The 23,188-nt window shown below is 45.7% G+C and overlaps 1 protein-coding gene across 1 annotated transcript in view; it reads left to right on the forward strand.

Moving 5' to 3' along the window:
- PKD1 (polycystin 1, transient receptor potential channel interacting) overlaps positions 1-21,016 on the forward strand; it is a 174,501-nt gene extending 153,485 nt beyond the window's left edge. Inside the window, exons 37-46 of the mRNA XM_032230933.1 lie at positions 4,383-4,577; positions 4,824-4,963; positions 7,907-8,034; positions 9,681-9,837; positions 13,286-13,411; positions 13,525-13,699; positions 14,820-15,107; positions 16,054-16,188; positions 17,507-17,809; positions 20,117-21,016. Of these exons, the coding sequence (XP_032086824.1) occupies positions 4,383-4,577; positions 4,824-4,963; positions 7,907-8,034; positions 9,681-9,837; positions 13,286-13,411; positions 13,525-13,699; positions 14,820-15,107; positions 16,054-16,188; positions 17,507-17,809; positions 20,117-20,689 (2,220 nt within the window). The 3' untranslated portion in view covers positions 20,690-21,016. The remainder of the gene's footprint in view (positions 1-4,382; positions 4,578-4,823; positions 4,964-7,906; positions 8,035-9,680; positions 9,838-13,285; positions 13,412-13,524; positions 13,700-14,819; positions 15,108-16,053; positions 16,189-17,506; positions 17,810-20,116) is intronic.
- The last annotated feature ends 2,172 nt before the right edge of the window (positions 21,017-23,188 follow it).

Below are 23,188 nucleotides of genomic sequence, written 5' to 3' on the forward strand. Positions count from 1 at the left end.
TGTTATAATTCATGTTCTAATGTTATAAATTTTAATCCAACATTAAGTTCCGAGCTTCCAAGTCATTTATTTTTAATGAAAAAAAATTTTACTCAAATTTTTGTGTTAAAATGGGGGGTGTGTGTTATACGCCGGTGCGTGTTATACGCCGATAAATACGGTATATTCCGTGTGTTTCTTCCACAGTCCTTACATATACTTCATTCAAATCATGTTGTACATTTTAAGTCAAGAAAGGAAAGTTATATATTTTACTATCTCTGTACCATAATTCTCATTTGGTTACCATTGTTTAAACATGTTTTTATCTAGAATCATTTATATTAGAAGACACAACCACCTACTGGCATTCATTTGCAGTTTCAATAGATCTCCAATAACATTACACCTTTATGACATATTCTAAAATTAATTCGGTTAAGTAGGATATCTGAGCATTTCTCCCCACCCCCGTAACATACCTGTATGTATCATTAAATATTGTCCATTAACATTTCATTGTTATTATTGTAGTTAACTAAAGGTTATATACTGATTATCTCACCTGTCCTCTCCAGGCCCACACAATATTATAACTTTATACTGTCTTTAAACAATGATTTATTAATAAGATTTATAGGACTTTTCCGTCAATCCTAAATTAGTTAATTACGTGCTAAGAAAATAAACATTCAACATTTTAGACAATCTAAGAGATATTAACATTTCTATTTGACAATCACCCAGAATGTACACTAGCATTTCTATGGCCTGGTATCCTAACTAGGGTTATTATTTCTCTATTAGTATCATAGTAAATTTATGTTAATGGATAAACATTCAATGGTAATCTAAAACAGTCTATAAGGTACTAAAATCTCTACTTAATAATCATCAAAAATTAACTAGCTTTTTTCCATCAATTGGCATTATTAACCAGTATCTTTCCAGTAACAAAATGGTCTTTCATCTCTCGCCAGTTGTGTCAATTCTGTGTCCAGAACCTTTCCAGGGTTTAAGACTTTTCTCCGCACTTTGTAGCTTAAACGATCTCTCATGTAGTTTTGTTGCCCTTGAATTGTTATTAATGTAAGCTTAACTTTGGTTGTCATGTTGGTTTCTGAATAGATTTGTCTTATTAACTCCATCTTTTTTGCTCTTTCTTTTTCTCCTGCATCTTGGAGTTTGGGGTGAAGCACCAGATTATCAAAGTCACTTTTCCAGCTTCCCTTCTTTCCACCTTCACTCACGTTTACTCCATTAATAAGTTCATCTGAGTTCTTATCTTTGTTTTCTGTATTTTCATTCACTTCTTTAATTTCTGGGGCTGCAACCCCATCATCTTTTTTTGTGATACCCCATAGTCTATCTCATTTCTTGTCAAATATCTCAAGTCCTTCTGAGATTTTTTGAAGTCCAGCCAAGATGTTTTGAATTATCAAGTTTTCTTCATCTGAGTATTGATCCATTTTTTAGAGTAAAAAGAAATATAAAGAAAAAGCAAGAAGAAGAATTTGGTACTATCTGCCACTCTAGCCTGTCACAGATTTTGAGGAATATATCTATTTTTATTTTAGACAAATGTTCTTTTATGGTTTTCAAAGAAGAAGGGTTCTAAAGTTTTTCTTTCCTTTTCCAATTCTTGTCAAAATATTTTACACACACCACTATTTGTGACCTTGGGTCTTTATCAGGTTTTAAAGAGACATTCCAAACCCTTCTATTGCACAGTCAGTATAGGTAAATAAGAGTGAACAAAGAAAATATTGTTACAACAATATTACAGGAAAAAAAGCTTCCGACTTGGGCTTCCAAGTGGCAGATTCGACTCTTTTAAAACCTCTTTCCTTAAGTATCTTTAATATAATATTGTAACAAGTAGAAGAAGAAATTTATTAAAGTAATAAGAATTTTAATTTAAGCCAAAAAAGTTAAAGTAGTAAAGGGAAATAGGGGAAAAAAAGATCCCTTCACCTCAAGCGGAAAAAACTGAAGCGTTGCAATCACTCAATCCACAAAGGATTACAGGCAAGAGCAAAAAACTTTTTAAGGCAGTCCAATAGGGATTAAATACGCCACTTTGTTCTTGCTTAATGGACTAATTAAGTTTAAGAAAAGAGTTTCTTAGGGCAATCTTCTAAAAGAAAAGAAAAAAAACACCTCACCAGGTGGAAACACTTCCATTCTCTCTTCCTGGAGCCGTCTCCAACTATGTCAGCTGGGGGGGGGGGGGGCTGCCTGTTTGCCGCCAGTTGGAAGCGCTTCCCTTGGGTTGATCAGGGACTTTGCGATGTCCCTGCGACCAGCAAGGTCTTTAAAGTGGTAATTTTTATTTTATTTCTTTAAAAAAAACACAAATATTTCATCATTTATCAATCATTAAGACATTGAAGTACAATTTTTTTGTGTCTAAAATCTATTGAGAAAAAAGAAATAAAGAAATTAATGACATTCTACATTGACCTTAGCTTCTTCTTACTGAACTAACTTTTAACCGTTTAAATCATTTCTGATCTTAAGCATAGGCTAACTGGAATTTCTTGGTCCCGTATTTATTTTGTATATAGTCAATCCATTTTTTCCAGTCTCGTTTATATATCTCATTTAAATGATCTTTGAGATATGCCGATATTTTAGCCATCTCGGCTAAGTTTGTTACTTTCAATGTCCATTCTTGGATTGTAGGCAAGTCTTCCTTCTTCCAATATTGCGCCACCAACAGTCTTGCTGCAGTTATCAGGTGCAGAATCAAATTAGTCTCTACCACTGTAAAGTCAGTACATATACCTAGTAAAAATAACTGAGGAATAAACTTTATCCTTCTTTTAAAAATATTTTGCATGACCCACCATATTTTTATCCAGAATGCCTTAACCTTTTGGCAGGTCCACCATATATGATAATATGTAGCATCGAGAGAACCACACCTCCAACATTTAGGCTGTACATTCGGATACATAGAAGCCAACTTTTTAACTTCCGGTTAGGCATTGTTGCCAAGTAATCTAAGGTCTTGTCTTCCCGGTCACCATCTCTTCGGGACGGTTTAGGTCCTGCCAGACCGTCCAGAGCCAAAAGTGTCATCGGTGGATTCAGACAGTCGAATCCGCACAATGTAACATTGTGACATTGGCCCCTCCTCTCCCCTGCATCCAACAAATATTTTTGTCCAACGTCTCCCACCTTCAAGAGAAACTGGGCTGTCAAAATTGTTGTGGAGAATTTCTGCGGCAATTCAAAACTTATTTGGTTTTCAAGGAAGCTACCTAATAGATAATAGAATAACTTCATTGTCACTTTGGCATACATTAAAATGAAATTTCATTGCATACAGCTCTCAAAGAGTCTCCAGCTCCAATATAACCTACATATCCATGACAAAATAAATACAAAATTATGCATATACCCACATACATTATATGACATAGAGAGATAACACAGTCTAGTTCGGATGTATACATGTACGTGGTGAGATAAATGAATCTTGTGATACCAGAGAGATGGCATAGGGAACAAAACTGTTACAGAATCTGGAAGTCCAGCTCGAAATACTCTGAAACCTCCTCCCAGAGGGGAGCAACAGAAACAGATCGTGAAGTGGGTATGTGGGGTCTCTGACAATGCTTTGAGCTCTAAGCACATAGAGCTTATAAGCAGTATCCTAAATAATAATGAGCTTTCTATAATCTTCTCCATTGTCATCACCACTCTCTGTAGGGACTTTCCATCTGAGGCACTGCAGTCACCAAATCGAACAGTGATGCGGTAACAGTAACACTCTCCAGCATGCCTCGGTATAAAGTGGCCAGGACAGAAGGAGAAAGATGTGCTCTCCTCATCTGATGCAGGAATTGCAGATGCTGGTTTGGATGCTTTGCAGACACTGGCTTGCATCCTTGCATGAAAGGATGACGTGTGGAAAGATCAGTTCACATTGTTAGTTATCTGCACCCCCAGATACTTAATGCTGTTGAGCACCTCTGCAGCTGCATCCTTGATACTGAGTGGAGTATGACCATGCCATCTGTTTCTAAAATCTACAGTGATTTTCTGCGGCTCCTGGTTGGACCTGGGGGCTGAATTATTTACAGACCAGCCTCTTACCTTCTGCTTGGGAAGATCCAGGCCACAAGGACGGAGAGCCAGTTCTGTGCAGGGAGAGGAATCTAAACATTGGCAGGGGTTGTTGAGATCAGTTGTGCCTGGAGCATATTCCCTTGTGGTCCAACCAGAATCCTTGAGTGTCTGTTCAGAGCATGATGAACAGGAGTTGTCTCTAGAATAGTAATGGATTCGCCGAAAGAGAGTGTGGATTTAACAGATCTTCCCTTCCGAAGGGGTTGCATTAGGTGATGTGCAACGTCACCTCCAAATCCAGAGCTTTGATATTTTTGTACCTCCAGATTCTTCTGGAAGCCCTTTACTTCTCTCTGGTGGCCAAGCGCCTGCACCCCGAGGAGGACGACACTTTGGTGGAACACCCCTTTGTAGAGCACGTCTCGGAGAAGATCGGGAAGGTCCGGCCTCCTCAGGGCTTTGCTCTTTTCCAGGCCAAGGAGGAAGCCAGGAAGGTCAAGCTTCTGCACAGCCTGCTCAAGGTGAAAAGGGGGAAGGGGTCATCCGGAGGGGGAGACCAGAGCCCTGGAAGGAGAAAGAGGAGATGGAGCCTCTGAGGGCATCTCCCCTCCTGATTCAAAGGGGAGCCGGTGAGAGGGTGGGCGTGCAAGCACCCCAAGATCCCAGAGCAGAATGTCCTCCCAGCCTGGTTGGGGCATCCTGCCTGCAGGGGCTGCTTTGGGCTCTTCTGAGCAGAATGGCAAGTCCCCTTCCTCTGTTTCTCCTAGAACTGCTTCGTCTACATGTTCTTCCTGCTGGTCATCCTTCTCACCAACTACAGTGGGCCTTCACACAACAGCCAGGCGTTTCTTTTGCAAAAGTCCATCAAGCAGCAACTTGGAACCAGGCAATTCCTGGATATTAAGAGGTATTTCTGCTGCATGGTCTCCTGTTCACATGTTTATGGTTGTAAATGGTTTGATGCTCCTCAATTGAGCTTCACTCATCCCTTCCTAGGGATCAGCAGTCCACAGAATATCCTCCCTCACTCTGTAGGTGCCAAGAACAACCAACACGTGGGGTTTTTTTAGAGTGCAGAAGAGGGTGGGGGTGGGGTTTCAGGTCTGGAGATGTTGTGGTCCGCCAGCGGCCAGCGGAGCTGTTGACAGATTCGGACAGTGAGGAGGTTGGGGAGGAATATGGGCCAGTCCTGGAGTCTGGGAAGGCTCTGATGAGGGCTCTGTGTCGGAGGCAGACAGGGAGCCAGGGCCGTCTGACAGTTACCAGCTGCCTTTGGAGTCAGACAGCAGTGAGGCAGAATAGCTGGAGCCTGTTCCCAGTGTGCGCCTGCGCAGAGTTGCCAGACGAAGGGAACAGCTAAAGAAGAAGGGTCAACTTTGGAGTAAGGCCACAGGTGGACGATGAACGGCGCCTCCCAGAGGAAATAAAAGAGTAGCAGAAGGAGATTGGAGTTTGCAGGAGAGTTAGTTTGATTAATTAGTGTGAAGATTTGTTTGTGACTCCCAGAGACTCCTTGCCAAGTATTTTATTGTACAGCATTGTGTTTGGAAGATACCGGCCTGGCAGCTCTCCAATCCTGATAAGGTCTGTGTGTCGGGGTTCCAAATAACATCCAAAATTAAATCAGAGTCCAAGGCAAAGTATTGCTCAAAGTTGCAATTTATCAAGAGAGCCATGTTGGCACATCTGGGAAAACCCGAATCTGAAGACTTTCAACCCAGTTGAAAATTCAAGATCCTGCCTCCACCCACCCACAAGTCCATCACATGGTCCAATCTCCCACTGCTCGTGGCACGACAAAACCGCGCTCGACTAAGTCGCGCCCGATTAAACCGCGTCGCTGACGTCATCAACAGGGCGACAACAGCGAGTGTGGAGAAAGAAGGGCGCTTTAAATAGCGCTTTGAAAGCAAGCCGATTCAACTTAAGGTAAGGGTTAGGTTTAGGGTTAGGTTTAGGGTTAGGTTAAGGGTTAGGGTTAGGTTTAGGGTTAGGTTAAGGGTTAGGGTTAGGTTTAGGGTTAGGTTAAGGGTTAGGATTAGGTTTAGGGTTAGCTTTAGGGTTAGGTTAAGGGTTAGGGTTAGGTTTAGGTTTAGGGTTAGGTTTAGGGTTAGGTTAAGGGTTAGGATTAGGTTTAGGGTTAGGTTAAGGGTTAGGTTTAGGGTTAGGTTTAGGGTTAGATTAAGGGTTAGGTTTAGGGTTAGGTTTAGGGGTTAATTTTAGGTTTAGCGTTTACAGTGTGCTTCTGTCTCCGCGCTGTTGTCGCCCTGTTGATGACGTCAGCTACGCAGTTTAGTCGAACGCGGTTTTGTGGTAGAACCCCCACTGCCATGCTGGCAGTGCCACCCATCCACTTCCGTCCAGGTGCAAAGGTGCAGAGATAAAGAATGACCTTGAAAGAAAGGAATTTTATTTTGACATCATCACATTCTACTCCTTACTATTCCCCCTCCTAATTCCCCACTAATGAAACAGCATAGTAGAATAGAATATTAGTGTGCCAGGCCAAAGATCCCAAAAGGAACCAGCCGCAGGCCTGACACTGTGCTTGTAAAGTCCCCCTTGAAAGTCTGTTTGCCGGGACTTTGCTGAATGTGAATGAGAGGAATCCACGTGAGCTTAATACAAAGGGGTTTTGTTGGGACAAGGAGTCTGCTTTGTGATTTTGTGAAGCCCAGGTCAGAACAGGAGATGGCATTGGTCAGGCTTGTTCAAGGACCTTGTCGAACTGGGATGTGGATGGCGGAACTGTCTTGGCCGTCCCGGAGCCGAGTGGCCTTTGATATCATTGATGGTGATCTCATTCTGGATCGACCGCAGGAAATCAAAGCCTGGGAGGCAGGATCTGTAGTGGCCCTCCTGCTCTCTCTGTTCCCTTCCAGTTGGGATCGGAGGAGGGAGAGGATTCAAACTGAGATGGAGAAGCCTCACTATGTCCATCTCACTACGTCCTGAGCTGCCCTGGTTGCCATTTGGCATCAGGTGCAATTCAAGGCACTGTTCTCACCTTTCAGCCCGGCCTGATCCAGGCCTTGGTGTTTGAGGGGCTGCCTGTCTCTGCCCTCCTGGTTGCTCCCCCAGGGCTGACTGGTTTTGGATCCGTCAGTAGAAAAGCTGCTTCTAGCAGAATTCTGGAAGGGATTCTTCTGAGCAGCTGCCCCTTTCCTTTGGAGCAGCCTCTCCTGTCCATCTTGGCCCGCTTCAAGCAGCCCCTAAAACTCCCTTCTCCTCCCCCCCCCCCAGACCTTGAGTGAGGATTCATTGGGCAGGCTAGGAGATCACATTCAGATCTGGAATGTATATTGTTTCCTGCCATGTTTGTTTGTAAGTTTATTTTTGAACGTACATACATGTGCCTCTTTAATTGTTTTGGGGTTGGGCAGTCCAGATAAACTGACCGACAAATAGCGCAAAGAAAAGGTGCCAGTGGATTGGGCCTGTGGGGTTCATGAGGTCCTTTTCAGCTTGCCCCATGGAAGGATTACCCCAGCTCCTCTCCCGCGCAGACCCAGAGAGAGCAGCCCCAGGAGGGGAGGTGGGGCAATCACACTGCTCCGGCCCTAAACTTCAGCCCAGGCAGAAGGCCTGGGCTGCCTTGCGTGGCCCCCATGGCAGAGCAGACAGGGAGGGCTTAGATCGGCTCTCTTGGGCCCAGAATCCAGGGGCTGCGGTGGAGACCCCCTTCTGGGCACAGAAAAAGAGGGTAGGAGGGTAAGGATGGAAAGGGCAGCTCCAGCCAAGGGAGAACAGGGCTTGGCAGGGACCAGAGGGGGCTTTGAAATTGGGATGAGCATCTTCCGTGCTGAGCACAGTCACTCTCTGCTTTTCCTCCTTCATCGTCTTGGTGCAGATCCGATGACTTCTGGCTTTGGGCCACGCAGGGACTGTTGCCCTTTCTGTATCAGAATCGCTCTGCCCAGGGAAGCTCAGGTATCACTCTGGGGGTCCCAAGACTCCGGCAAATCCGTGTGCAAGAAGGTAAGTGGGAAACGAGCAGGTTTTTGTCTGTTTAGTGGTGAGCCCTGATGGCGCAGTGGCTAGAATGCAGCATTGCAGGTTAACTCTGCCGACTGCCAGCAGTTTGATCCTGATAGGCTCAAGGTTGACTTAGCTTCCCATCCTTCTGAGGTCAGTAAAATGGAGACCCAGATTGTTGGGGTCAGTATGCTGACTGTAAACCACCCTCTAAGCGGTTTATATACTGTATATACTGTAAAGCGGTATATAAAACTAAGTGCTATTGCCATTAGTAATTGTGCACCATGTTCCAGATGTGGAATAGAAATAATTGGTTTAAGAAACAAGGGTAGTTTCCTCACTGCCAGTGTCTTATTTTGTGTGTCGTCTTCTACCAAAGCCTCTTTGGTTTACACAGGTGCTCCAGATTTGATCTCTCCCGCTCTATGATTTCTTGACCATGAATCTCCCGTTTGATTCCATCAATATGGAGCCTTTCCTGATATCTGGACTGAATCAGAACATGCTTTCTTATTTAGCAAATTTCCACATCACTGTCTCACCAATTGTACTCTTACAAATTTGACAATTTACAAATAAAAAGCATAAAAAGAGATAAATTTTTTAAAAAAAATCAAAAGCAGAGTTAAAAGAGTTAAATACTGTATTTTTCAGTGTATAAGACACCCCACTCCCCCAAATAGCATGGAAATGTTGGTTATAAACTGAATACAGCTATTTCTGGCCTTCCAAAGTCCTGCCCCTGCATCCCATTTTTGCAAAAACTCCTCTGTTTTTGCAAAAAACCGACTCATCTTCCATCCATTTTTTGCAAAGATGGCGTTTTTGCCTCCCCCCAGCTCTGCTGAAGCCTTCAGAGTGCTGCTGGGGCCCAGGGAGGACAAAAACTGTTTTTTCTTATTTACCACTTTGAAATCTTGGTGCGTCTCATACACTGGTGCGTTTTATAGTCCAAAAAATACGGTATGTTCAGAATTGCAAAAGTCGAAAAAGGTGGAGGGAGCGGCCTCAAGCCAGCAACCGCCCCCGGGGTTGCATGCCACTCTTAAGAGGCCCAGGTTCTCGGATCCTTTTCCTCTGGGCCAGATGAGTGGGGTGTCCCACCTCTCCTTTAGGGGCACTCCCAACCTATACAACCCTTTGTCAGTCCCATTAAAAGACAAATGGACACCCCCACCCCCAATGCTGCACGCTCTCCTGTCCATGGCTGGAAGAGCAGAGTTGAGAATCATAAAAGAGGTTCGAGAGAAAAAGGCCTCCTCAGGAGCATCGCCCAGGCAGCTAAGCAGGGCCAGACCTGGCTAGGCCCTGGAGGAGGAGGAGGAGGAGGAGGAGGGCAGCAAGAAATCTGAGAGAGTCCCACCTGGGAAGTTGAAAAAACACTTGGGATGAAAACAACCACCAGGCACTTCCGGTTAGGCATTGTTGCCAAGTAAACAACACAAAATGGAGTGTGACTTGATGACCAAAACCAAGTTTGCTCCGGTTGCTACGATTCAACCTTTAGACACCTTTGGCTCTCGTGACGGAGTCTTCCTTGAAACAGTTGGCTTGATGGTTTTGTCTTTGGAGAAGGCAGCTCTGGATAGAAGAAGCCCATTTGAAGGACCAAGCAGAGAAAACATGGCGCTCCCTTCTCCCAACAGGGTGCTTCAATTCGCTGGAAGAGGTTCTCAGTGGGACAAAGAGAAGATGCGCTTTCAGTCCCAACAGCTTTGACACCACCAGCTACGCGGCTGGCTGGAAGAGCCCCTCGGACACCCTGCGGCCGCTCTGGGCCTACTCTCCCCCTGACCTGGCTGGGTGAGTGGAGCCCTTCCCTTCCCTCCCTTTCTCTCCCCCACATTCTCCATTTTGGTGTGACCAGTTGCATTTCCTTCAGACTTACCTGTGGTCGGCCTCTTCTCCAAGAGCTCAGCACAGATGGCATCTTAGTCCCTTGTCCAGATTTTCCTCATGCAGGGAGTCCTTGACTTACAACAGTTCATTTAGTGACCATTCAAAGTTACAACGGCACTGAAAAAAGTGACTTATGACCGTTTTTCACACTTACAACCAATGCAGTCATGTGATAAAATTTCAGATGCTTGGCAATTGGTTCATATTTATGACAGTTGCAGTGTCCTGGGTGTATGTGTGATAAGTGATGCATCTTTTTTTTGAAATAAAGTTTTTTTTCCAAAACAAACAACACATAAAATCTTCCTTTTTTACATACTGTAGAAAGTGTATCTGTTGCTTCCAAAAGACTTTCGTGCATCTCTTCCACAGTCATCAAGCATAATTTATATTAACTCGTATTTTAACTCAGATATTTATACATGTTACCATCATCATACCTCCATTTTCATTTGACTAGTTGTCTAAATGTCCTTCATCATAAAATATACCAAGATTTAATACATAACCACATACTGGCATTTCATTTACTATTTCTAAAATCCTCCAATGACACTAAATCCTTATGTCCTATTCTAGCTAAACATCCATAATATTTAATAACAAAGTTTTCTATCCTTCTTTCCAAATCACTGTTTACAATTTACATCTCATTTCCTTATATTGTACCCATACATATATATATACATTATTATCATTATCCCTCCTTTATTTGACTATATCCTGCATCATATCATTTCCCCCCTAGTAATCAAGGCTTAACTGAATCTAACTTAATTCTCTTTTTATTATTATTATTATTATTATTATTATTATTATTATTATTATTATTATTATTAACCTTTATATATAATCCAAAAGGGTTTCTAATCTTCCTTTCATGGGTGCCATTCAATATTCATATCCAGTTATTACTTATCATAACACTACACATTGTATACATTATTATCATTATCAATTATTTATTTAACTATAACTATTATCACTAAATTTCACTAAGTTTAACTAGTTTTAAATTATACTCTTCCATCTATCAACCTGTATCTTTCCAGTAACAATCAGTGTCATATCTTCTGCCATTTGTGGCATGTCCTCTAATCATCTCCTTAATCAGCTTTGTATGGACTCCTCTTAGCAACTCTTTGCTTATAAGATCTCTCATGTAGTTTTGATGCCCTTCTTCTGTTTTCTTAATCTGCTTATCTTTGATTGTCGGTGGTGTTATCAAAACTATTGCTAATAAGGTTTCTCTCTTTAAGTCCATAAATTCTTTTATTTTTTCCTCTTCTGTATCTTCCCATCTGGGGTACGTTTCCCCTCCATTTAATTCCTCTTTCAGTATTCCACTCTTTCCATTTTCAGAAACAAACCAATCACCATAAGTATCAGCAATTTTAATTTCTTTATATTCATTTTCCTCTTTGATTTTTTGGATTTTAACCACTTTTTCCATTTGATGAACATCTTCAACTTCTCCGTCATATTTTACTGTTAGATGCACTAAATAATCCAACTTCTTCTCCATCCTCTCATTTGTATTTGATAATTTCTGTATTTCTGAGAATATATTTTGCAGATTTAAAACTTCTTTCTGGTGTTGAAATTGCGCCATGATTTTCCAGCTGACAAACACTGCTACTCTAGCTTAGAAGGTTTTAACAGAATTATCACAATAACATTTCACCTTTCTCTGGTTAAGAATCTACTTCAAAGGAACAGTCTGTGTGTTTTCCTTCTTCTTCTTATCACTCTCTATAAACAAGCTGTGAGTCCTTGAAGTGCCAAGCTAGGATAATCAGTGAAAGAAGTATTTCGTTTCCAATACACCAACATCTAGCTTCCGAGTAGCAGTGTTACAATGTTAGAATGTTACCACTTCTTTGTTTCTTTTTGTATCTTTCTGTATTTCAAAAAAAAAAGGTCTGATTCTTAAATGAGTTAGAAAAATACTCACAGTAATGAAAGAGGAAAGTTTTAGTCCGTAGATTACAGAGAAGAGTCAAAGAAAAAAAAAATAGAAGAAGGAAACTTAATCCGTTCATTTTAAAAAGCTTGCATAAATTCCATCTGTAAAGATAGCATTTAAAAAGTAAGATAACCCACTGTTCAAAACCAGTCCAAATTTAATTCCGCCGCTTATTTCTTCTGTTCCCCAATTTAAATTAATTTTAAGTTTTTTTATAGGCAGTCACTTTTAAAGCAGTAAAAATTCCTCACCAGCTGAAAACACGTTCTCCTTCCGTTTTGGAGCCGCCCCAACCTCATCAGCCATTTGGCTGGATTTTTTGTCACCGGCTTGCAGAACTTCTCTTGGATCAATCAGGGACTTTGCGATGTCTCTGTGATCAGCAAGATGTATTCTTCCTGTTCACCGTCTCTATGGGACGGTATAGGTCCGTTTGGACCACCCAGAGACAAACGTGTCGACTGTGATCTCAGAGCATTGAGATCGCACATCGTGTCGTCACGACTTTGGCTCCTCCCATTTTCTGTCATGCATCTTTTGTGACCTTCTGACAAACCAAGTCAATGGGTAAGTTAGTTAACTGTGTTAGTTAACTGTGTTAACTAACTTAATAACTGCAGCAATTCACTTAACAACTATGGCAAGAAATGTCGTAAAGTGAGGCAAACTTCACTTAACAAATGTCTCACTTAGCAGCAGCAATTTTGGGGCTCAATTGTGGCCGTAAGTCAAGGACTACCTGTGGTGACAATGGGGTGAGAGGGTTTGGGGGCTGTGTGGAATGCAGCGTCAGGATTGGACCTTCAAGAAAAGGAAGGAAGCGTCTTTTTTGCCAACCCTTTTGGTTCAGAGCAGGTCAGGGAAGGTGGCAAGCGGCAGGCAAGAGTCACAAGCAAAGAAGAAAAGGCAAAAAAAAATTATTTTGAGGATTCTTTTTTTAAAAAAAAGAGTAATCTGACTTTAGTAGGCTACCTTGCTTACTTCCTCCCCACCCCCCACAAATTTGCTTCTCTTAGAAATGAGCAAGTAATTCATGCTTGTAGTATATGAAAACTTTTTTTCTTGTACTTTTCAAGAATTAGAATTTAGGTAATACATTGTGAGAGGTAAACGTATTTACTTTTGTCCAAGTTGTACATTTTAGCAGTATGAAGATCTTCAAACTAGATCTGTTTTATTAAAAACTTCAGAACACTGGGGGGGGGGGGGGAGGCAGAACTTTTAGGACAAAACTGCCCAAAAGCCAATCTTTTGAGCTTATTATGAATGGAAAAGTTTACAAACACCTGGAAGGGAGCTAGAGCAGAATCCTGGGATGCCCAGAAGGGGCTTTTCCGGCCATGCGTGACCCTTCTCCTCAGTCTCCTCTTCCCCCTTGTACTTCAGGGCCTGGTACTGGGGCTACCTTTCCATCTATGACAGCGGGGGTTACATCCAGGAATTGGGAACGACTCTCCAAGAAAGCAACGCTTGTCTGCAGGGCCTCCAGCAGAACAACTGGATCAACAACAGGTGGGTGAGGAGGGCAGGAGAGACCCAAGAGGGAAATCGAGGCAGGTTGCACCTCCCCCCCCCCAAAGCTCCTTGCTTTGTGGTATTTTGACCTGTCTTTCCATCTGTTACAGGAGCCAGGCAGTCTTTCTGGAAATGAGCCAGTACCACCCTGTACTGGACCTCCATACTGCCATCACGCTCCGGCTGGAGTTCCCGGTGACAAAACACTCTGTGCCAGCTGTGACCGTCACTCCCTTCCCGCTGCACCCCCTTGGCAGGAGGGTGACCCTGCAGCTGCTCATGATGGTCAGTCCCAAAGGCCTCCCTGCTCCTCCTTCCTTGTAGAGGGCAGACTGTTGTAGAGGGCAGGGCCAGGACTAGCAAATGGCATTTTTGGCCCAAAGAGACTCCCTAATTCAGGGGTGAAATGATACCGGTTTGGGCCGGTTTGCCCAAACCGGTAGTAAAAAAATACTAAAAAAACTTTTTTTAAAAAAAGTTCCAACGGTCACACATCACAAAGCCAAAAACAGGGCTGTGGGGGGGGTCCGTTTTTGCACCCCTTAAGCCTACTAGGCCAAAAATGGGGGTGGGGTTGCTGAGAAAGAAAGAGAGAGAGAGAAGGGAGAAAGAGAAAAAAAGAAATAGAGGGAGGAAGGGAAAAAAGAGAGGGAGTGAGGACCACAAATCTAGCACTAGAGGCAACTTCAGAGGATACCTTGAAAGAGCACAGCAATCCAGGGCTGGAAGGGGCCTGGAGGTCATCTAGTCCAACCCCCTGCCCCAGCCAGACATTGTTAAAGTGAGTTTCTGTCTTTTGATCCCCCCAGTCACATGACCCACAGCCACAGAACTGGTAGTAAAAAAAAAATAGATTTCACCACTGCCCTAATTCCTCTGGGCCACGAAAGAATGGAGGGCCTCTGATTGACAGGAGGATGAAAAAAATGGCAGCAACTCTCTTCATTGTCTGAACACTTCCCAGAGAATGACCCACTGGGAACCCCATATTAAAACAACCCACCTTACGGGTGGCCAGCATTTGAAAACAACATTTAACACGGCTCAGGATTGAGTAAAATGGTTTGGCTAAGATTGGTATATATGTGGGACTGATTGAGGTTGATTGTAGGGATGATACTGAAATATGATTTTATCTTATTTCTATATATCAAGTTATTGTATTTTACTCCAATGTCATTTTAAATTGTCTTTGTAGGATTTTATTAATAATTTGTACTTGGAACTCTGCGTTTTGATAGGGCCAATATTGGCTAATCAATAAGCTTAACTTTCCAGAGAGCCCATGTTTCTACTCAGGGTGCAGCTCCAAGAAGTGACAGAAGGTGTGGAAGGGACTCATCCGGGTATGGCCACCCCCACTTTTCCTGGGAGCTCACCTGTCCTCTTTCTCCTCCCCATCCAGGTCTTCCTTATGATCTTGGTGGTCTATTTCGTGGTCTCCGAGTCTCTTGCCATCAAGAAGGAAGGCAAGGCCTACTTTGCCCTCCTCAGCAGCTACGGCCAGTGGCTGCTCATCCTGGCCACCACTTGCACGGTGGTCGTCCACCTCAGCCAGGCCGCTCTCGCTGAGCGGCAGTGGGCAAAGTATCTGAAGAACAAGCGGGCCTTCACCAGCTTCTACCCGGTGGCATCTCTCCACGTGGCCTTCAGTTGCCTGGCTGCTTCTCTGCTCTTCCTGCTGACAGTCAAGGTAGGAACAGGTGTCCATCAGGAGGGCCCTGGAATCAGTTAGGAATTCCAAGTTTCCTTGTTAGGAGAGCTTCGGAAAACACGAAGGAACAAATTTGTGGGTGTGACAAGGAGCTAAAGCTTTCTCAGTGGATTAACAGGATTGGAAAGGACCATGTAGATCATCTAGTCCAACCCCCCACTCAAGCAGGAGAGCCTAAGCCATTTTTGACAAGTGGCAGTCCAGTCTCTTCTTGAAAGCCTCCAGGGATGAAGCTCCCACAGCCTCTGAAGGCAACTTCTGTTCCATTGGTTAACAATCTGATTGAAACTCTGGAAAGACTGCAGAGAAAGGCAACAAAGATGATTAAAGGCCTGTAGACTAAAACATAAGAAGAACTGGAATTGGAACGTCTAGTCTAGTGAAAAGAAGGACCAGGGATGACATGATAGCAGTCTTCCAATATTTGAAGGGCTATCATAGAGAAGAGAAGGTCAACTTATTTTCCAAAGGACCAGAAGGCCAGACAAGAAACAATGGATGGAAACTGATCAAAGAGAGAAGCAACCTGGAATTAAGGAGAAACTTCCTAACAGTGAGAACAATCAACCAGTGGAACAGAAGTTGCCTCCAGAAATCGTGGGCGCTCCATCACTGGAGGTTTTCAGAAAGAGACTGGATTTGTCTGAAATGGTAGAGGGTCTCCTGCTCCAAGGTCCCTTCCAGTTCTATTTTCTGGGCTATTCTATGTTAAACCACTGTGTTTGTAGCTAAACGATTGAGGATGTGAATTAGGGGCAGCTTTGACCGATTAAGGCAGAAGTGACACCGGAGCAGGACTCTCAGATCCCCATCCACTCAAGGAAGGGCTTCTGGTCTTAAACTGAGCTGAGGTTGCCCCAACTGATCCCCCACAGAGGCAAAGGCCAACCCTTGCTCAGCCAGCCTCCCTCTCTGTTTCCCAAAGGCTTCCCAGCAGCTACGCTTCATCCGACAGTGGTCCACCTTCGGCAAAGCTTTGCACAAATCAGCCGGGGAGCTGCTGGGCACCGGTTTGGCCTTCGCGATCCTGATGTTGGCGTACACACACCTCGGATACCTGGTAATGGGGGAAACCCTGAAATAGGGAGGGGTGGGCTGAGAGGACATTGTCCCAGCAACATGTCAGCAACTGGAGGGAGAGGAGAGCTGGGCCCCTTCCTCTAACCTGCCCTGTGGAAGCCCCTTCCCCTGGTTTGACCCCCAACCTATGCCAACCATTCCAGGGACTTTTTTTTACCATCCTGAGCAAAATGCCTCGTCTTCCGGCCAACTGGAGGGGATCCATGCAGTCTCTTTTCTAAACATGGTTTCTTCAACCTAGTTTTACCAAAAGAGAGCTGGTTCTCCTCCTTGACTACCATCAGCCCCGTTCTGCAGGAAGAGACGTTGACATTGGTTGGGATGCTTTCCCAGAGCAGGTGGCAATCCCTCCCCCAGGCTCCCCCTAGACTCGGTTTCAGCATTTCATTCTCAGCTGCCTTATGAAAAAACACCTGTGGGATAAATGCTCTCTCTCCCTCCCTCCCTCCCCCCTCTCTCTTTCTCTCTCTCTCTTTCACACACACACCATTTGAGGGTCAATGGGCCTTCAAATGTTTGCACCCCCAGCATAGGATCCCTGATGCCCATCTTTTCAAATCCATTCTTTGGGGAGTTCAGTGGATCCTAAATACAATTTTGGTTGAACCAAGCTTGTTCTTAAATCTGTAAATACAGATAAAATTAACATTTTTAAGGCTATGAAGCCCATTAACCCAGCTTTAACAGAAATTCTAATTCTCTAGTTGAGGGGTCTCCAACCTTGGCAACTTTAAGCCTGGTGGTCTTCAGCCCCCAGAATTCCCCAGCCACCAAAGCAAAGCAAAGCTGGCTGGGGAATTCTGGGAGTTGAGGTCCTCCAAGCTTAAAGGTTCCAAGGTTGGAGACCCTTGCTGTAGTCCATCTTTGAAATATCCCAGAAATGCTTGCTTGAAAAATAATATTCTTGAGCCTTTGACAGCGATGCGTTATAGCATCAATTTTATTTCCATCGCGGATTCCAAGGGGTGTTTTTCTCATTCATACCCATGCCAGGAGATCTTGGGCGGGGTGTGTGTGTCAAAGTCAGCCATTTTGTGCCAGACGGTGCAGTTAACAGTGAGTGCGGATGGGCTGCTGCTCTCTGCAAGCGCTGGACGTCTCTGTCCATTTCTGAGTGGGAAAAACAGGGTTCAAGGGCCTTTTTTGAGGTCTTGAGCAGTGTGGAGGCTGGGAATCCACCCCCATGAGGCCATTTGGGCTTCAGCTACGCAGGGAAGGAGAGTCCTGAGCTCCAGGCTGCCTTCCTAGACAGACCTTTCTGGCCAGCCGCTCACCAACCTTCCTCTGTGTCTGCACAGCTCTTCTCGTCCACCTCCGAGGGCTTCTCCGGCTTCGGCCGAGGGATCCAGCTGTTCCTCACCGGTCTGCAGAGTGGCAGGAGCATCCCGGGACCTGCAGGGCTCCCCCACCTCCTCTGGGCCAGCTACATGGTGCTGCAGCTGTGGTGCCTCTTGCGGCTCTTCCCCGCTGTGCTCATCCGTCATTACCGCGAGACCCGCTTTGAGATGTACCGGCCAGCCTTCGAATCCCAGGACTACGAGATGGTGGAGCTTTTCCTTCGGAGGCTCAAGATGTGGATGGGATTCAGCAAAGCCAAGGAGGTGAGTGGGGGGTGGAAGCCTAGGTCGTGGGGGGGAGCCTCCGGGGCTCTTGGGCTCCTCTCGCTGGCCTGGCTACTCTGGCCCAACTCAAAAGGGAAAGGAGGTCTTCTCCTCAGATGGCACTCTGGTCTTTGGGCTGCTTTCTCCAAGGAGGAACCCCGTCTCTGGAGCGACAGCAATTTAGCACCTGCCCAAATAGCACAAGTGGTGTGATGGGGGGGGCTTTCTAGCTGTGTGGGAGTTGAAAATCTCACCTCCGCCACGTAAATGCTGTTCAGTCTTTTAGCAGTCAACTGATGATGTGGCATCCAGAAAGGCACCTGGCCTTCTGCGCCTGCAGGGACAGGAGGCCCGGATCACAGGGTAGTCCAACGGTACTAGTGAAGACCCCATCCCTTTTTTAGGAGTCTTACACATGTGAGGCATGCCAAAGGGACAGGGTGTCAGCATTCCAAATATCATCCAAAATTAAATCAGAGTCCAAGGTAGAACTTTCCTCAAACTTCCAATTTATTAAGAGAGACATGTTGGCACATATGTGGAAAACCCGAATCTGAGCTTCCTGGGTTTCCCCACCCAGTTGAAAGTTCAAAACCTTGGCCTCACACCCACAAGTCCATCCCATGGTCCAATCTTCCTCTGCCACTCTGGCATCTCCACCCATCCACTTCCGGTCAGGTGCAGAGACGAAGATTATTTTGACAACAACAGATTCACATTCTACTCCTTACTATCCTCCCTCCCAATTCCCCACTAATGAAACAGCATAGTAAAATAAGAGTGTGTGTGGCAGGCCAAAGATCCTAAAAGGAATATAACTGCAGGCCTGACCCAGGGCTCCTTCCATTGAGCTCTAAGGGCTGCCATCACGACTGTTTTGATATTGCCATCAACCTAGATCCCCCCTCGTGACCTGCCCTTCCCTCAGTGACAGCACTCACCTTGAGGTATCTCCCCCACACCCGCCCCAATGAACCTGCATGGAGATCAGGAGGGTTTTAGGAACGGCTGAGACATTTAGGGCTGCCAAATGTTTTTGTTGCCAAGTGGACTTTTTATGCAATTTGGGAGTGGCTTAAAATTTTGTTTTATTGGTTTTGATTCAAATCCAGTGGCACAGATGTATCTATGGGTGTCTGTAAAATCTGCTTTGGAACCAGAAGGCGCTTTAAACCATCTTTTGGTCAACCAATGAAAAGGTCCTGGACCATCAGGCAGGGTCCTCTGCAGTTGTGCTCCCCTCGCCGCTTCCTCTCGCCTTTGAGGAAGAGCGGAGTCGAGGCCGGCCTGCCAGGGCAACCTTGACCTCATGGCTTCTGGTCTGCTCCCTCTCCACACAGAGTCAGACCGAGTGCAGATGCTGGCAGCTGAAGGCAGAGACTCCCAAGAGGGCAAAACAAGAGCGAGTAGATAAGGGGAAGGCAGGGGATTTTCCTAAGCTTCACTTTTAAGCCCCTGCTTTGGCCTCTTTGTGTGAGGCTAAAGTTCTCCCCCTGTGCCATGTGCATTTCATCACCATTATGGCTCGCATAATTTTGCTCTTGGGGAAATGCAGATGGGGGGTACTTAGAAGCCCTGCTGAGTCTCCAGGGCCCTCGGGTGGGGCTGGGACGAGTCCCACGGCTGAGATAGAAATAGCAATAGCACCTAGGTTTATATACCGCTCCACAGTGCTGTTACAGCCCTCTCTAAGCAGTTTATAGAATCAGGCTTTTGCCCCCAACAAACTGGGTCCTCCCTTTACCCGCCTCGGAAGGATGGAAGGCTGAGTCAACCTTGAGCCGCTCAGTATCAAACTTTTGGCAGCGGAGTTGCAATAAAATGTAATACTGCATTTTAACCACTGTGAAGGGAAGGAAGGAAGGAAAAAAAATAGCAATAGCACCTAGACTTATATACCGCTTCACAGTGCTTTGCAGCCCTCTCTAAGCGATTTACAGAGTCAGTCTCTTGCCCCCCCCCCCCCCAGTCTGGGTCCTCATTTTACCTACCTCGGAAGGCTAGAAGGCTGAGTCAACCTTGAGCCAGTCAGTCAGGATCGAACTGCTGTCATTGGGGGAAGGAAGGAAGAAAGGGAAATAGAACTAGCACTTAGACTTATATACTGCTTCACAGTTCTTTACAGCGTTAACCTCTTGTGTCCCCAACAATCTGGGTCCTCATTTTACTGACCTCGGAAGGATAGAAGGCTGAGCCAACCTTGAAACTGGTGCGACTCAAACTGCCAAATTGCAGGCAGCCAGCAGAAGTAGCCTGTAGTACTGCATTCTCACCACTGCGGCTCATGAGATGCTTCTCTTCCCACAGTTCCGCCACAAGGTCCGCTTCGAAGGAATGGAGCCGCTGCCCTCCCGCTCCTCCAGCCAAGATTCCCGGTCATTGCAGGGAGCCACCCCTAGCGCTGCCTCCGAGAGCTCCCGGGCTTCCACTTCCTCCAGCCAGCTGGACGGACTCAGCCTCGCCACCAGCACCTGCGACAGCATGGAGTTCGATGTGGAGATCCAGCAGCTCCTCTCCCTCCTGCAGACACTGCTCGCCCAGTTCGACCGGGTGAACGGAGCAGTCGAGGAGGTGTACAGCTTGGAGTGCCGGTTAGAGAGCAGCCGGAACAGGCAGGCCAGGCAGAGGGGCAGGCTGAGGGCCGAGCAGCCAGCCAGCCTTTCCCACCCCATCCGCACCGCCCCCGCCTGCTTGTCTTCCGAGCCGGGCCCCAGCAGCCGGCGTGTCCTGCCCTCGCGACCCCTGAGCAGCCCTGCGGCCTTCCAGGTCATCCACAGCGGCCCAGGCCCTCTGCTGATGCCACAGAAGACGCTAGCAGCAGTAACCAAAAGGAAGCGGCCTCTGCGGGCCAACAACCGAGTCCACCCCACTGGCAAGTGAAGCAGACGGGAGAGGCTTCTATTGCAGCCTCAGGCTCCGTCTCTCCAGTAGCTTCTGGTGGAGGCTGCAGATTGGCTCTGGAAGCCGCCGGCACCAACCGGCACGACGGAGCCACAGCCTTCTGTGATGCTGCCAGGTGGCACAGGGCCTTCCCCGAATTTTGGCTTCTGCAGAGGCTGAACAGCTCTCTCCTGGTTCCCAAGCTGGGGGAGGAGGGGTAGGATCCAGAAAAGGTAAAGTCAGGTGTTTGGTGAACACACCTCCATGGAGAAGGACTCTTGGAGGGAGAGAACAGAAAAAAAGTGTTATATTTCACAGAAGCTTTACAGCAAACAAAACCAGGTGTGTGTGTGTGTGTGTGTGTGTGTGTGTGTGTGTGTGTGTGTGTGAGAGAGAGAGAGAGAGAGAGAGAGAGAGAGAGAGAGAGAGAGAGAGAAAGAGAGAGAATGAATACGTATGTTTTTAATGCAACCTTTTCTTTTTTTGGTAACTCTGCTCAAGGGAGGAGCTCAACAACCATGGCTGAGCAATGCCCAGGCTGAGCCTGGAGTGGAAGGACTTTTATCCCTGAGCGGAATCGGAGACATTGGCAGATGGGCTGGAGAAGAAGCTGGACTTTGGAGACAGAAGAATGTGGGGCGGAAAGGACAAATCCAGCAGAATGGAGTAGCCACTCCAGTGTATATAAATCCAAAGAGAGAGTCGGGCCGAGATTTTTTTAAAAAAAGGATCCCTTATTTTTGACCAATGTGCGCAGTTGAAGGCTCCTCTGCCAATCTTGAAGACGGCAACAACCGTTTCATGGGTCTAAAAACTAAGAAGTTTGGAAAGTGGGGAGTTAGCCGCCTGGAGAGGACCTGGGAGCTGGTTTTCCCTGGGTCTCGTTCCCTCGGCTCCATGAAGGTGTGGTTATGTGTATTAGGTTGCTTGCGTCATTTTATTGTTGAGGAACACGATGGTTTATTTTTATATGGTTTGTTTGTGTGAATGTATGTTTTGAGTATGCATGAATGAATATATGAATATATCTATATATTCATTCGCATGGTTTACTAGTTCTATTTACTGCCAGCACTTTAATCTATGCTTGCCTTAGCTACCAATGACACGTGCAACTTTTAAAGAGCAGGATAATATATCATGGAAGCAGTATTTTTGTTTCTTGTAGATCATAATTTAAAACGGGCCACTGGACTATGACCATAGGTGGGCCACTTGTTCTCATGTCTTCAAGTGGACCCACCTTCCTCCCCCACAGGACCCCCAGGGGGGTGGCAGCCTAGAAATACTGGAATTGCTCCGATGCTTGGCATCTAAGCCAGTAGTGGGGAATTATGGCCCCTTTATGACTTGTGGGCTTCAATTCCCAGAATTCCTGAGCCAGGAATTCTGGGAGTTGAAGTCCATAAGTCATAAAGGGTCCATAGTTCCCCACCCTTGGTCAAAGCGATGTGTTTGCGTTCCTGGTGCACACAAACCGTTGCTTGCAGATGCTGAGCAGTGAAGAACAAACCCATCAACTCGTCATCCATCGATTCTAGCTCCCAAATCGGAGCTCGGCCACCTTGATGGCCAGGTGACTATTGCAGGCTGGGCCCTGCATGTGCCTGGCCACCCTGCTCTCTTCCAAGTCCCACGAGGACTAGGATTGCGAGAGGCCCGTAGGGAGGCCTGGGAACCAGCACAGGTGGCTACCTCCACGTCATTCCCTGACTTTCATTCAGGGAATCCCTTCCATTTGAATGCTGCGGCCGGTCCGTGCAGGAACTCGTCTTTCTCCTTTCTTGCGACAAACCCCCATCATATTCCAGTGGCCGGTTTAATGTTATGTGTATTATAAGTAATTTATATGGGATTTTTACAAGAGGAAAAAAATGTATATTTTTGTATGTTTGCTGTTTTTATAGCAGTGGTATTGTGCTCACACGTGTAGATGGTAGTTATTTAAGACAAAGTGACATCAAAAGCCTCACTTGGGCATTGCTGGTGGGGGGGGCAAAGCAATGTGCGGGGTTTGCCAGAGGAAGTTCGGAGATGCCAGGGCAGGAGGCAGGACCTCCTGGCAGGGCGCCCACTGCAATCCCTGCAAAGGCGCTGCACATGCAACAGGAACCCCCATCCCAGGGCCCCCTCCCCAACTGCTTTCCCAAAACCTCACTTAAACAGCTTAGGTGACCTTCGCTACCCAAGAGTTGCAAGGAGGTGTTATTTCTTTTTAGTAGCTACTTTGGGGGCTGCATCCACCATTTCCGACACTCGGAAAAATGCATTTACCTGTTTTTAATATTATTTATGAGGGTGCTATTGTCAAACTTCATATCATATTCCAGATTGCTTTAGTAGGAAGTAAATTTCCTACCTTCTTTGATGGAAATGGGAAAGAAGGTTGGTTGGTAAAGAGACAGGGAAGAAATTGGAGAGAAAAAGAATTTGTTTTTTAGATTATTTGTTGGGGCAAAGTTCTCTGTCTTAGCCATTATCAAGTAGGAAATGAGGGAA

This window comes from Thamnophis elegans, chromosome 14 (assembly GCF_009769535.1).
Source record: "Thamnophis elegans isolate rThaEle1 chromosome 14, rThaEle1.pri, whole genome shotgun sequence".
NCBI classification, from domain to species: Eukaryota; Metazoa; Chordata; class Lepidosauria; order Squamata; family Colubridae; genus Thamnophis; species Thamnophis elegans.